The sequence below is a fragment of the Protobothrops mucrosquamatus genome, unplaced genomic scaffold, assembly GCF_001527695.2.
Source record: "Protobothrops mucrosquamatus isolate PMUCROS unplaced genomic scaffold, P.Mucros_1.0 scaffold_177, whole genome shotgun sequence".
Classification (NCBI taxonomy): domain Eukaryota; kingdom Metazoa; phylum Chordata; class Lepidosauria; order Squamata; family Viperidae; genus Protobothrops; species Protobothrops mucrosquamatus.
In genome coordinates, this window is record NW_015386253.1 from 4,771,919 (window position 1) to 4,788,508 (window position 16,590).

The 16,590-nt window shown below is 34.9% G+C and overlaps 1 protein-coding gene across 2 annotated transcripts in view; it reads right to left on the bottom strand.

Moving 5' to 3' along the window:
• Positions 1–11,827: 11,827 nt before the first annotated feature.
• The window catches only part of ANO10 (anoctamin 10), a 63,782-nt gene continuing 59,019 nt past the window's right edge, over positions 11,828–16,590 (bottom strand). For both annotated transcript variants that reach the window (XM_015823295.1, XM_015823302.1), the window contains exon 13: positions 11,828–13,643. In XM_015823295.1, the coding sequence (XP_015678781.1) occupies positions 13,605–13,643 (39 nt within the window). In that variant the 3' untranslated portion in view covers positions 11,828–13,604. The remainder of the gene's footprint in view (positions 13,644–16,590) is intronic.

Genomic DNA, 16,590 nt, shown 5'->3' on the forward strand with positions numbered 1-16,590 from the left:
AAAAAATCTCTAAGGCAGCTTTCCCCATAATTAAATGCAGACAATCTTTTTTAAAAAGAATTATCTAACAAAGGAATAGTATAATTTTTTCCCCATCCAGGGGAAAGCATTCATTACTGGTATATATCGGTTGTAAAGTATTGTGCAAAATATTTAAAATGGACCAATTTGTGGTAGCTGAGATCTGTTTCAATAAATAGATCTCTAGTTGATATCTTTTCCAATAAATCATTTCATATATAGTAACTGTTGATACCGAAAAAGCAAAGTTTGTTTTTTCCCAAATCTACTTTCCATTATGCCCTTCAATGTTTTACTATTAATGGAATGGTCATAAAGAGTTGACTAAGGACATAATAAAGTAATTTGAGCATGCAGATAAATGAGACAAAATAGGTAATTGTCACTTTTGTATAGTTTTAATTATATCAGAAATGCTTCAGAACACTGTAACGCGTACAGTCAATTCAGCCAGTCATTTTTAATAAAAGAGAGTAAGAATAGTTGCTGGAATCTGAATAAAAGAAGAGTCTGTTCAGATTATCAGAGCCTAATTGGAATACTTTTAATATGCCCCATGGCAAGATAGGTAGCAAATAAAGTTGATAATAATATATCCTCAATTTCTCCCCATAGATTTAAAATGCACCATAGATTATTTTTACTGGAAAATAAATTTTAAGTGGACATTTAGTTTGGGATGTGCTTTTTAATTTGCTTTTAAAATTCTCCAAATCAAATCAGTAACACAAGTTGGCATGGAGCAATTTTCTTTCCTTCTTGACTATTTGCTTTTTTAAAATTCCTTACTACTGAAATGCCAGCAAATGAATGTTTGGGCACTTTTTCTGTTAAAAATACTTTTGACTAGATGAATTAACTTTTCTGAATATGTATCTAGAATAAAATATACCCAATTTGGGGAAATATAAGAATATTATTATTTTCTTGCTCTGTGCACTGGGTCTTCAAAGCAATGCTATAAGAACTGATGGTATTATGTAGCAGCAACTCAGACAGTTGTCTGAGAGAGTTTACATTCAGTGCATTCAGAAAATATTCAGACTGCCTTCACTTTTCTCAATTTTGTTATGCTACTGATTCTGTTGTTGAAATTCATTTTTTCTCATTAACCTACATTCAGTACCCCATAATGACAAAGTAAAAACAAGTTTAGAAATGTCTGTAAATTTATTAAAAAGAAAAAAACTGAAATATATTGGCATAAGTATTCAGACCCGTCACTCAGTACTTTGTTGATGCACCTTTGGCAGCAATTACAGCCTCTTTTGGGGTATGACACGACAAGCTTTGCACACCTGGATTGGGGGATTTTCCGCCATTCTTCCTTGCAAATCCTTTCAAGCTCAGTCAGAAGGCCAACCCATCACTGCAGCCCCCCACTGATCTGGCCTTTAAGGCAGAGTGGCTAGACAGAAGCCTTTCCTCTACAAAACATATGAAAGTCCACTTGGATTTTGCAAAAAAGCACCTGAAGGACTCTCAGACTCTCCACACAGGATTTCTGGAGCTCAGTCAGACTGACCATCAGGTTCTTGGTCACCTCTCTTAGGCCCTTCTCCCGATTGCTCAGTTTGACTGAATAACCAGCTCTTGGAAGAGTCCTGCTTGTGCTAAAATGTCTTCCGTTTGAGAATTATGGAGGCCACTGTGCTCCTAAGAACCTTCAGTGCAGCAGAAATTGTATTGTAGCCTTCCCCAGATCTGTGCCTTGCAATAATCCTGTCTCTGAGCTCTGCAGGCACTTCCTTTGACCTCATGGCTTTGCTCTGTGATAGCATGCATTGTCAGCTGTGAGGCCTCCTATAGAGTGGTGTGTGCCTTTCCAAATCATGTTAAAGCACTTTACCACAGGTTGACTCCAATCAAGGTGTAGAAACATGTTAGCAATGATCAAGAGAACTGAGAAGCATCTGAACTAAATTTCAAGAATTGTTGCAATGGGTCTGAATACTTATGCTAATGTAATATTTCAGTTTTTTCTTTTTAATACATTTACAGGTATTTCTAAAGTTCTGTTTTCACTTTATCATTATGGAATACTGAGTGTAGATTAATGAGAAAAAATGAATTTCAACAACTGTAGAATCAGGCTGCAGCATAGCAAAATAAACAAAAGTGAAGGGGGTCTGAATACTTTCTGTAGCTCAGTAGTATTGTGATGCTAGCAAAATGGTCAAGTACAATACATTTCATTTACATTATAGATTGTAGAGCACCAAAGAATTGTTACATTGGAATATGATTTTATGCTTCCTTTTTTAGTATGGTAAATCTGTCTGAAGGTACAATCTAAAACATTTTATTAGAAAGCCAGTTAAGTTTATTATGGCTTATTTCCAAATAAATATGGATTCATCTATAGTTCTGAATCATGCAAGTGTATTTTAATGTCTAGCCTAGTTCAGGGTTTATAATTTTTATTTCCCAAGTATAGAAGGTATAAATGAAATATTTCTCTTTTGTTTTTCAGACTCTTGTTGCAATCTAATTTTATACTGCTTGAATCTTTACCAGTATGACATAAGTACTCTGTATAAGATTGTGTATGTATATACATGCACAAAGCTGAAAGAACTGATATATGGGTGAAGCCATAGAAAATATTTGCTTGAAATTTTCTTGGGCAGGGATCTTATAAAAGGCCAGAAATATGGACAGTTCATAGATATCAGTAAATAGGGCATCTATATAAAAAGTAGAAGAAATTTATAAAGGGCATTGGCAATAAACTTCGTTGCAGCTTTTATTTTCAAGTTGCTGTAAATATCACACATTATGTACAGCCTAGGAAAGGCACCTTTTTGACCAACCCCAGGAGTTTTTGTTTCTTCTGTTTTTATAAACAATGGTGTGTATATGTATATGTGTAAATATATATATGGTGCTCACTTTAGATCAGCGGTGTTGACCATTATGCTGCATAGCTGTAAAATAGCCTTTAGTTATGTATGGTTGGGTGAACTACTTGGGTGTTCAGATGTTAGCCTGAATGTTGTCTTTTATTCATCTGTTCACAAGTGAATGGCTGTGCATGTATTGTATGTTGTATTATGTTCTGTTAAAGGAGGGAGAGAATAACCACTACATTAAAATATATTGGACCAAATTATATAGAACAAGTAACAGTTTTCTGTACCCCTTAAATTTGTCTTTACAAATTGCTTATAGTTACTGTAGCATATAAATATTGTGGAAAGCAACTAGTCTTGTATTTTTCTGTATGAATATATAATGTACCTCTAGCAATTTATCTGTATTTAAAATGTGACAATCTTGACAGAGAATTAATTTTGCAAGTAGCAGTTAAATTAAGCAAAACTGAATGCAGAAAAGTTAAGCCTTTTAAGAGAGGGTACAGAAATATCAGTTGATCTTTGTCAATTGCTTCCAGCAATGTTTGGCTTTCTTCACTATGTAACTATTCATGGTGTGTGACAAAAATCCAATTAATAAAATGATCTCTTGATCAATGAAAAAAAGATTTCTATGTCAACTTTATATACTCACTAGTGTGGTTTCTGTTTCAGTACTGAAAAGCTGACATATTGGCCCTGTTGTAATAGGTAAACTATGATTATATTTGTCTGTAACTATTACTCTATGAGTGATTGTCTATGCATTTGCTTTCTGCCTGCTACACATGTGCAGCATTAAGCTCTCCTTGTTCCCTCTGCTCTTGTATCACCTCAGTACAGCTATCCACTATGAAGGTAATAATTTTTTAGAAGTGCTGCACTTTTTAAATTACATTGTATTTTGAGATTTATTCGTATCTTAGCAGAACTAAAATACAAAGCAAAGTGTTCCTCTTGATAATTTTTATCTGTTCAATATGTTTTATGTCTTTAACAGTACAAAATAGTAAGTTTAAAACTGTTCAAATGACTATTCCTTTTGTGATGCACCTGTGTTCAATTTATTAACAAACCATGTCCAAAGCCCACCATTTTACAATAGCTACAGATGTGCATGTAAGCCAAATTGTTGGATGAATACATCTGGTAATGCAGTTATTAATATCACAAATCGCTGAAATTTGAAATGTGGTTCATAAATATTGATCATAGTTTTAAAAAGTGAAAATAAAAAGCTAACAATTTAAAATGTACTTCAGGTTTGATCAGATTATAAAATGTTCTCAGAGAGATGATCTGTAGTAATAGTCACATAATCAGAAAAGCAACTCATTTAACATCCTGAGGCTGCTACTTAAAAAAAACAACCCAGGACTGAAGTTTTTTTTAATTCTTGTTGAAACAATCTGGCCCTCTAGTATTAAGAATGTACTTTTTAAAAATCAGGAAAGAAGTCTACATGCATACATTCCAAAACATGTCTACTACCTCAAACAATACTGCAGAAGCTTGTATGTTGGCAATTCAGACCTTTGGAGCTCAGCTCCAAAAGCAGCCAGGGATATTTGTTTTGGTTTTGATCCTTTGAAACACCTTAAAACAAAAGAACCCTTTTAATAGCATAAATTAATAGACAGCTGAAGAGATCATACTCTTAAATGCTGGTTATGTATGCATGTATCACATGAAATGTTAAACAGGCTAGAAACCAGAAGACTCTTAAGTTCTACTCCTGCCTTAATCCTGAAAGCTGGTTGGGTGATTCACCAGTCACTCACTCTCAACACAATACAGAGAGTGGTTTTTGTGGGGAAAATAGGAGGAGAAAGTGTTAGGTGTGTTTGTGGCTTTAAGTTATTTATAAGGTAATAAAAGTGGGATAAAAAAAATCTAATATAATTAGTCCTCTGATAAGACTGCCTCAGTATGAGAATAATACACGCAGTATTCCAGCATGTGAAAATAAAGATTGGCAAAGTAAGGCTCCACATATCAAAAATTGTTCATTGCATTTATTTTGAATAGCATTCATGTTCACAGAATGTGCATTTCAGAAGGGTACAAATGAGCCGACACTGGAAAGCTGTCCTCTAGAGCAGTTTTAAATTCCAAGGGAACCCTTCCTTTTATAAAACCTCACCTCTAGTATTTTTTGGCTGCCATAGCACTAACAATGTTTGGGGAATTGCCAAATCCACCTTAAAGCATAGTGTAAATATGTGCCCAAAACGAACTCTTTGTTTATATGAAGATTCAATAGTAACTTCAAGGATAGGAAAAAAAGTTAACTGGCTTCCATACTTGATTATGACTTTGCTGTACTAAATAGAATAGAGTTGGAAGGGACCTTGGAGGTCTTCTAGTCCAGCCCCCTGATTAAGCAGGAGAACCTATACCATCTCAGATAAGTGGCTGTCTAGTCTCTTAAAAATCTCCAGTGATGGAGCGCCCACGATTTCTGAAGGCAAGCTGTTCCCTTGGTTAATTGTCCTCACTGTTAGGAAGTTTCTCCTTAATTCCAGGTTGCTTCTCTCTTGGATCAGTTTGTTTCTCGTCCTTCCCTCTGGTGCTTTGGTGAATAATGTGACCCCCTCTTCTTTGTGGCAGCCCCTCAAGTACTGCTATCATGTCTCCCCTATTCTTTTCTTTAGCCAAACCCAAGTCCCACAGCTGTTCTTCGTATGTTTTAGTCTCCAGGCCTTTGATCATCTTAGTTGCTCTTTGAATTTTTTCCAAACTCGCAACATCTTTTTTGTGATATGGTGACCAAAATTGGCTAATGTATTCCAGGTGTGGTCTTATTAGGGTTTTATAAAGTGGTACTAATACCTTACATGATCTTGATTATATGCCTCCGTTTATATACAACGCAGGATTGTATTAGCTTTTTTGGTTGCTACTGCACACTGCTGGCTCATAGTCAAGTGATCGTCCATTAGTACTCCAAGGTCCCTCTCACAGTTACTTTTTTTGAGCCAGGTCTCGCCCAATCTGTACTGGTACCTTTGATTTTTCCTGTGATTGCTTTTCTCCACATTGAAACTCATTTTGTTGGATAGGGCCCATTGTTCAAGTTTGTCAAGATCTTTTTGGATCCTGAGTTGGTCTTCTGGGGTGTTGGCTACTACTGTTAGTTTGGTGTCATCTGCAAATCTGATGAGTTCCCCTTCAATTCCCTCATCTAATTCATTTATGAAGAAATTGAAGAGTACTGGGCCTAAGATGGACGTTTGTGGTACCCCGCTGCTTACTTCTCTCCATATGGATGTGGTGCCATTGAAGACTACTCGTTGAGTGTGGTTTGCCAGCCAGTTACAGATCCATCTGGTGGTGATGTCTATTCCACCTTTTTCCAGCTTACCAAGGAGTAGGTTGTGGTCTACTTTATCAAATGCCTTACTGAAATCTAAGTATATCACGTCCACAGCATTTTGTTGGTCTACTAGTTTAGTCACTTTATTGAAGAATAAGATTGGTTTGGCATGATCTGTTTTTAACAAACCCATGCTGGCTACTAGTTATAAATTTGTTTGCTTCTAGTTGTTCACAGATCTGTTTTTTGATTATCTTTTCTAGGATTTTCCCAGGTATTGATGTTAAACTGATTGGTCTGTAGTTTCCTGGGTCCGTTTTTTCCCCTTTCTTGAAGATGGGAACCACATCAGCCCTTTTCCAATCCTCAGGTACTTCCCTGGTGCTCTAGGATTTATGAAAGATGTGGTGTAATGATTCTGAGATAACATCTGCCAGCTCCTTCAGAACTCTGGGATGTAGCCTGTTGGGTACCAATGATTTATCTTGTCAAGGTTAGATAGGTGTTCTCTTACCATTTTCTTGCTTATTTTAATTTTTGTTTCTAGTTTTGCCTTTTGCAGTGGTTTTTTTGGTATGTTGGGCTATAGTTTCTTTTTGTGTGAAGACTGATGCAAAGTGTGAGATAAGCAGCTCTGCTTTCTCCCTGTTGCCTGTCATTTCCTTACCATCTTCTCTCTTTAGTGGGCCTACAGTTTCCTTGACTTTTTTCTTGTTAATGTGTTGATAGAAATTTTTTTCCCAAGTTTTTTATTAATTTTCCAATATTACATTTACATATCTGAAAAGTAGCGTGGCGGCTGAGCACAGTAATTCCATTACATTTGAATATCATCAGTACAAATCTCAAAATATTACAACAACTAATTCCCCCTCTTTCCCCATAATATCTACTGTCTCATATTTGGACCAATACAGTTCTTATTCTATCAATCAAACAAAAAATACCTTTCTAGTATTCATCAATAATCTTCAGTCTATACATATCTTAATTGATTTGACATTCCATCTTTTAGACAATAACCTAGTAAATTTTTCTTAACTTTAATTTCCCATTGATATTTAAATTTAATGTTTAATCTTTTATCATTTCCAAATTTTAAATGACCCAAATTTCTAAGTCTCCTATCTCGTATTTGGGGCTAATAATTTTTTTCTTCTTTCTATTTCCTTCCTTCCTTCCAACCCCCCCCCCCCAAAATAAAAAATAAAATAAAAACCAGTCAGCATTTGTACCACAAACCAATATACAAATTTAATTATTAATATTCATACTTCTAGGTTTTACTTAACTTTTATCTCAACTCATAACAATCTTAAATTCAAATCTTAGTTATTTTTAAACATTCAACCTTTTAGCCAATCAGTGACCTAATAATTAATTTTCCCTTAATATTTTAATTTAACATTTAATATTTTCCCAAATTTTTAATTAAGCACAATTCCTTTATCACAATTCCTCATACAATCTAATATTTAAAATACACACCTTATATATAAATTCTACCATCTATCTTAACAAACAAAAGTAAGGTTCTACATTTAGGCAAGAAAAACCAAATGTACAGGTATAGTATAGGGGGTACCTTGCTCAATAGTAGTAACTGTGAGAGGGATCTCGGAGTCCTAGTGGACAATCATTTAAATATGAGCCAGCAGTGTGCTGCAGCTGCCAAAAAAGCCAACACAGTGCTAGGCTGCATTAACAGAGATGGATAGAATCAAGATCACATGGAGTATTAATACCACTTTACAATGCCTTGGTAAGGCCACACTTGGAATACTGCATCCAGTTTTGGTCACCATGATGTAAAAAAGATGTTGAGACTCTAGAAAGAGTACAGAGAAGAGCAACAAAGATGATTAGGGGACTGGAGGCTAAAACATATAAGGAACGGTTGCTGGAATTGGGTATGTCTAACGAAGAGAAGGACAAGGGGGGACATGATAGCAGTGTTCCAATATTTCAGGGGCTGCCACAAAGAAGAGGGAGTCAAGCTATTTTCCAAAGCTCCTGAAGGCAGGACAAGAAGCAATGGGTGGAAACTAACCAAAGAGAGAAGCAACCTAGAACTAAGGAGAAACTTCCTGACAGAACAATTAACCAGTGGAACAACCTGCCTCCAGAAGCGGTGAACGCACCAACACTGGAAGTTTTTAAGAAGAAACTGGACAGCCATTTGTCCGAAATGGTATAGGGTTTCCTGCCTGAGCAGGGGATTGGACTAGATGACCTCCAAGGTACCTTCCAACTTTATCATTATTATTATTATTATTAATTATTATTATTATTATTATTATTATTATTATTATTATTATTATTATTATTATTATAAACTAATAAAACAAGCCCGAGCCTACAAAGATGAAGTGAGAAAAGCTAAGGCTCATAATGAACTAAGGATTGCGACAAAAGTCCAAAATAACAAAAAAAGCTTCTTTCAACATGTAAAAAACAAGAAAAAAGTGAAGGAAACAATTGGTCCATTAGTGGGTGAAAGTGGCAAGAAGGTGACAAGCAATAGGGAGAAAGCAGAATTATTTAACTCGTTTTTTTGTATCTGTCTCTACACAAAGGGAAAAAACAGATCAACCTATCAAAAATAGTGCCATAAAAAACAGAATAGAAACACAAGTTAAGATAGGCAAGAAAATGGTAAGTGAGCACCTGTCCAGCCTAGACGAGTTCAAATCACCAGGACCAGATGGATTACACCCCAAGGTTCTCAAGGAACTGGCAGATGTGATCTCAGAACCACTGAGAACCACTATATTTTTCAAAGATCTTGGAGCACTGGGGAACTACCACAGGACTGGAAAAGAGCTGATGTAGCTCCCATCTTCAAAAAAGGGGGAAAAATGGATCCAGGAAATTACAGACCTATCAGCCTGACCTCAATACCTGGGAAGATTCTGGAAAAGATAATCAAACAACAAATCAGCGAACACCTAGAGGCAAACAAAATCACTACTAAAAGCCAACATGGGTTTGTCAAAAACTGATCATGCCAGACAAACCTTATTGCATTCTTTGACCAAGTGACAAAATTAGTGGATGCTGTGAATATAATTTACTTAGACTTCAGTAAGGCATTTGATAAAGTAGATCACAACCTACTACTTGATAAGATAGAAAAATGTGGGTTAGACAGCATCACAACCAGATGGATTCGTAGCTGGCTGACCGGTCGTACTCAGTGTGTGGTCCTCAATGGAGCTGCATCTACATCAGGGGTGTCAAACTCAATTTCATTGAGGGCCGCATCAGCATTGCGGTTGCCCTCTGGGCCACAAAATGGTTTCATGTGGGTTGCGAAGCCATCCTGGAAACAGTGAGGGAACGGCTAATGTACAATTTTGTGGTGGCTATCTATGCTGAAACGCATTGAGTCTTAGCTTCACAAGGTCATCTGGAAACAAGGGACCAGCCCCTGCTGCATCAGCCCCGCCCCCTGGGTGCATGCTTGCCCAAATTCACCACCACCACCACCACCATTTCCCTATTTCATAGGATTTGTTAAATGAAATATGCAGGGGAAGTTTTCGGAGACATCCTTTTATCCGGGATGATCATTTTATTCCACTTACATTGAAGAATTTAATTTCAGTTGTTCTTTGGTTTTAATTTCTAATGGGCAACTATTAACTTACTTAACCTGCTTCTTATTACATTTTGAGATCCAATTTGATATAGTGGTTAAGGCACTTTGATGGAAAGGAGGAAACCAAATTCTACTTGTGCCTTAGGCACAAAGCCAACTGAGTGATCTTGGACTAGTAACTTTTTATCAACCGTAAGGAGGTAATGACAAATCACTTCTAAAAAAACCTTACTAATAAAGCTGCAGGGACTTATCCAGGCAGCCTGCAAGAATTGGACATGATTGAAAGACAGGGGAAAAATATTTTATATAAGAATGTTTTTTTCCTAATTCAAATTAAACATTCACTGAGAACCAATATAGAATTATATACAAAATGATGTCTAGTATTAGGACAGTTAACTACATTGACTTCATTTTACAATATTACTGTTGTCCTGTGTTATTTGAAGTCTTATACAATTTGCACCCTTTCAGTGGACCAGACAACATACTTACAATATCAGAAAACTATTTTTAATCATATGCAATTAAATTTCCTATATGCTAGGAAGTTTAGTGTATTGTACTAGAATTGTTAAAGCTAAAATGGGATTCTCATGTATCTGTAATATCCTTGGCATAATTGCATCAATTATCTGGTGGGTTCCCTTTTGTTAAGCTCATTCTTTTGTACATTTTAGATGTATCAAACTGTCATTTGGTTTCTATTTAATCTTTAAGGTAGGTATATGTAATACCATGAAGTTCTTTATAAGCTTACTTGTACCATTTTTTCCCTTTTAACATGTTTCTTCTGTAAGTGCAACAATAACTATATATACTTGTTCTCGTTTAATGTCTAAAATAGAAAATAGAAAATAAGTCTGTTGACAATAGATTTAGAAAGCATAAGTGTAAATGTTGAAATACAGTTTTCAATTTTTCATCGTGATTTATAAACATGCCATACATTTATTCTGTGATTCTTTCCACAAAAAATTGCCATATTTTGGCTGCAAAAAAATCAGTTGGCAGAAAAATATTCACTTTGTTGTATCTTGCTATTGCCATCTAGCAGTTATTTAGATTTTTGCAGTAAAGGTAGACTATATAATCACCATAATGTTGAAAAAGGCTATTTATACTATGAAATCCAAACTATGAAAAAAAATAGCCAGATAGGAACATGACTTGAAATTAAGATACATTAGAAAACTTAATTTGTGTAAGTATGCTTCCTATGCTGTAGTTTCCCTAGATCTTCAATTTGTATTAACTTGCTGCATGAAAATTTTAATTTTTAAAAATAATGTAGGGAAAAAACACCTATTCTGCCAGAGAATATTGCATAACATTTTGAATTATTCTGAATGGTAGAGGATGGAATATAAATTCCAATGAATATAAGTCCTTCCATTTTCCACAATTCAGTCAGAATTGAAGAAGCTTCTTGGATAAGAAGCTAAATGTTTTCAAGGAAAAACAACATCTAATTTACCTTTTGAAAAAGCACATTTGGGATGCATGGTGAAATATATATATTCAAATTATAATATAGAAAATGCAATAAATAAATCAGCAATTGTATTTGTATTGTATTGGAATATATTTCCAAGAGTATGAGAACCTATTTTTTTCTTTGCAGACACAAGTGTAGCAAATCCTGAGGGAATTCTTACACAGGGAATGGGAATCAGCTAAAATTGATGCAAACAAAAAAAGTGTTGATGGTATTTTCAGTAATCCTACCATAAAAATAATTGAAACTCACAGCAATATAGTCATAATGAAGCTTACATTATTGAGAGTTTTTTTACACGTAATTTTTTTTACAATGCATGATGCATACCCACTAGCTTATTTCTCTTTCTTTAACTTTAAAAGTTAATGCGAGTTTTGTATCTTCTATTCAGTCTTGATTCCTAGTGACTGCATATGGGCTCTTCTGGCAACTTAATACAAAATTTAAACAAATCCGGAATCTCTTTTTCACATTAAGAAAACAGTGGCTAATACAAGACTGCTGGAGAAATTACTATATATATTGGACTATATATATATATATTATTAATACAGTTAGTCCTTATGACAGCAATTGGAATCAGATCTGCCATCACTAAGAGAGACGGTCATAAAGTGCATTATCACATCTACTTCGTTTAGCAGCAACAATCTAGACACTCCTAGTTGTTATAACTCCAGACATGCAGGTCATTAGATGGAAAGAGGAAGAAATCCTAGGTAAAGAATGCAGAGGTACCACAGGAAATTGGAGGACACCCAGAGTTGGAGTGGGTGGGTGCCGTTTAATATGAGCTTAGGAAAGCTGGAAAAAGAGTGCCAGGGTGCGTGTGCAAGTGCAGAGTCTGGGGAAAGGGGAACGTATATGTGTGCAAGTACAGGGAGGCCAGGAAAGTGGACATGGTGTGTGTGCATGTGTGCAGCCCCAGGGATGCCAAGGAAAAGGCATGAGGTGTATGTGTTTTTGCAAGTGCAGGGGAAGAGGGCACAAAATGTGTGTATGCTAGTGCAGGGAGACCAGAAAAAGAGGACATGAGGTGAGTGCAGGCAAATGCAGGGAGGCCAAAAGGGCACAGGGTGTATGTAAGTGAAGGAGGAAGGAAGATATGTGCATGAAAGTTTGGAAAAGCCAGGAGGCAGGAAGACTTCCCAAGGAACTTATACAATTGCACATGATGGTAGACACTGCAACTGGTCATAAGTGAGAGCTGGTTGCTAAGTGCTCAAATTGTGTTCATGTGACTACAGGGGCGTTGCAATGGCCAGAACTTTGAGCACCGTTCTTAAGTTCCTTTGTCATAACTTTGAACAGTCACTGAACGAATGGTCATAACCTGAGGAGTTCTTGTACTGCAGTCTTCCATTCTCCAACAGAAATGGAAGGAAATGTTAACGAACTACAATTTATCTGCAAAATGTTTTATTAAAAAGCAAGTTATTTGCCATATCATAATGCTATGGAAAGAAATGTTGGCCATAAAGACTATCATTGTTTAAAAGTTACTCTAAAAAAAAAAAAAGCATTTGGGACAGACAAATGTTCCTGTATGCACAAGAGGGAAATGGGAATTACAATGAACAGTTTAATATAACTCTGCTAGTAGATTAAATTATTCTTTACCGCAGCCTATTTTTAATGACCCAAGAAAATAAATGCTGAGAAAAGAGATTATATAAGCAGGGTGTAGCTTGGCAATGAATCAAGTTAACTGAGCTTCCTGCAAAAAATATTTTCAATTCTTTGATATTAATAATTTCAATTATTAATAATTAATAATTCAATTCAATTATTAATAATTTTAATTGAGAATAATCATTCAAGTTAAAACACCATACATGTTTTACAATACATATATTGACACAAAGTACTTAACTCTGGATCCTAGCTTGAAATTTACGTATTACATTTTACAGAAAACAAAATTTCTTCAATAGCAGAGTGTGTAGTAAGCCTTCTACAAAGAGACAAAATATACTTAACATGAAGATGCCATAGGAATATGAACTTATATATTGCTGTTACATTCCAAAGCTCTAGGTCAGATTTATGGTTATGCTTATTGAATTAGCATAAGAATCTTAAGAAATTGCAAATCAGAGTAGTGGCTATGAGTTCTAACAAGAATCACTTTAATCAGTTTCTATGGAGTATATTGTAATATGCAAAACAGTTACATTGAGATTTTTATGATGAATAAAGATAAAATCCTTGATATCACAGTTTGAAATCATATGAAAGCATGTATTTCTTGTTCTTACTATTGTATAGAATATAGAATATACTTCTGCAACTGTTCAGTTTATCATCTTAGGGTTCTTTCAGAGACTCTGCAGCCAATTTCATTTGCTGAAAGGAAATAAACATAAACATTAGAAAAATTATAAACACCATCCATTTATACACAGAATGAAGAAAAAAAATAGTTGTTTCAACAATATTGCCACAAATTGTACTTTGAAATCAATGAAAAAAATGCATCATTCTCCATTCTGCCCCAATATAAATGGAGAGGTCATAGATGGCTGAGACAAGAATAAATGGAACATTTAAGAATGTATATATTGGTGCCAGCAGTGTTAACATGACACAGTAGCAGACAAGCAGTCAGAATAGCTTTCTACATATTTAATATATGGACAATCATGTTTGATTGTATGTCTGAAATGTAACTGCTCTGTTATAGTTTTCTAATCAATTTTAATATGTGTATTATTGTCTATTATTATTTCATTATAGTCAGGAATAGCAATAGCACTTAGACTTATATACTACTTCACAGTGCTTTACAGCCCTCTCTAAGCGGTTTACAGAGTCAGCATATTGCCCCCAACAGTCTAGGTCCTCATTTTACCAACCTCAGAAGGATGGAAGGCTCACCAACCTTGAGCTGGTGAGAATCGAACTGCCAAACTGCTGGCAGTGGCAGGCAGCAGAAGTAGCCTGCAATACTGCATTTTAACCACTGTGCTACAATGGCTCTGATATGGAAGACCGGAAATGAATATCAGTTTCTAAATCATAATTTCACAGATGCAGCTCAAATTATCAAGCCTAAAAATTTGCTCTATACCAGCCTTTCTTGAGTAGTCCATGCATATAGTGTAGTGAGATTAAGCTAATAATTTATGATCAATCTGTGTATTTTAGATAATTCATAACTTTGGTATAACATAAACCTGTGACAGTTTTCAAAAGGAACCAAACCCTGCTAACTCCTCAATCTCCCATTATTTGACAAAAAGCGCAGAAAGTAAAAATCATATATTTTAAGAAATGGTTTTGCTAAGTGCACTTTATTGTATTTACATTTTACTTTTTACAAGCTCACTTCCCAGCTTGCCTGCAATATGTGAGTCTCAAATCTGAAAGTATATATGGGAATCATTCATGTTTATAGAACAAGTTCTTAGCAGCCTCTTCCCAGTATAGGAATCATTTGATCTGTGCTTGAACCACTAGGCATCTCTGTTTCTTGTTTAAAACAGAAACAGTTTTAATGATAAATGCTCTTTTCTACATGTGGACCATTAACTATTAATAAAAAGGGCAGGACAAATAATGGGTGGAATGTCATTAAAGAGAGATTCAGCCTAGAATTAAGGAGTAATTTCCTGACAGTGAGAAGACTTTAATTAGTGGAATAGCTTGCCTCCGGAAGTTGTGGGTGCTCCATCACTGGAGGTTTTCAAAAGACTGGACAGCCATTTGTCCGAAATGGTATAGGATCCCCTACATGAGCAGGGGGTTGGCCTAGAAAATCTTCAAGACCTTCCAACTCTATTATTCTATGTTCTATTATTCTATGATTAATTAAGAAATTGGTAGAAAATATTTCTCACTATGAACATACTGAACACATCTGCTGTACACTGCTCATAGTCACTTCTTGTGAAATGGGTGGCTATAAAATAAATAAAATTTCATAATTAATAGAGGGCTCAACATAAAGGTGATGGAAAGCAGATGGTGTGTTCTAAGCTGCTATTTAAATTGTTGGTTGCTGCTTTTATTCTGTTTTTAATTGTTATCCATTCAGACACATATATATGAGATGGGTGGTCATATAAATTTATTACACAAATAATTAAGTTTCCATATATATGTAATTTCTGAGAGGACAATTAGAAGTAAATTCAGAAGACTCTGTAAGATTGTACAATGTCCAAAATACACTTTTACTTTTATTTTTGATTGTTACGGAATAAGTAATTCATGGAAGAAAAAGAAAACTAATTTAGTTAGGATGTTCCAAGTTCTAAAGAGTAGTTTTCTCAGATTTGAATAATGGTATCTGTAACCAGTTCTATATAATATCATGTCCTAATCAAAACCTTTAATTATTGTTGGAAGACTCTACAAATGTATCTGAGTAGGTTACCCAAATTCTGCCTAAGCATATCTCTTCCCTCTCCCCATCTTTGGATAAATATTTTTATAAGTCTGATGCTACGTGCTCTGTTATATTTTTACCTATTTTTAGTTGAACAACTGGCCAAGAAAATCATGTAGAGTCTTGCATGTCAGTACTCACAACTTACCCAGAGTTATTTATAAACACTAAATTTCTAAAATGGCTGGCTAAGAACCAAAGCTCAATTAAAACAAGAAAATATTTAACGATGGTCCTGAATTTATCAAGGCAAGATTTGAACTGCTGAGCTCCATGATGATATACAAGTGATTCTAGAAAATACCTATCAGGAAAAAAATGTTCAAAGTCATTCGTTTTAATTGTATATTAATCTTTAAAATACTCTGATTCACACAATTTTAAATATTAACAAATAACTGAAATCAGATATCTTCCTCTTGGAACTGACGGATAAACAATTGGAAAAAAACTTTGTTTTTGTATATGATAACCACAGCAAGATTACTTGCATGAATAAATATATAAATATTTATCACTATCCACAATAGAGGTATGCAGTGCTTTTTTTTGTTAAAAAAAAAAGGTGCCAGAACTCACACACATCATACAATCCGCCTTGCCTACCCTACAAGGTTTACCTTTGTAGTTGAAAAAAAAAACCTTCAATTTTTAGTGTATCTAAAAAATTAGGATTTTGTTCAAGGTAAGTTAATACTATTAATGTTACCATGCACTGTGTAGCTTTAAATTACAAGAAGGCATTTTATTAATCTTTTGGGACATTTACCACTGGCACACCCATTTAGTTTAATGAGAGGAAATGTCAGTTTTCTATGTGGAATGAAATTGGCCCAATAAAACAAAATTTGGTTGCTTGTAAAAGATTGGATTATTTTTAAGAAGTTGTCAAACAAGGTGAAA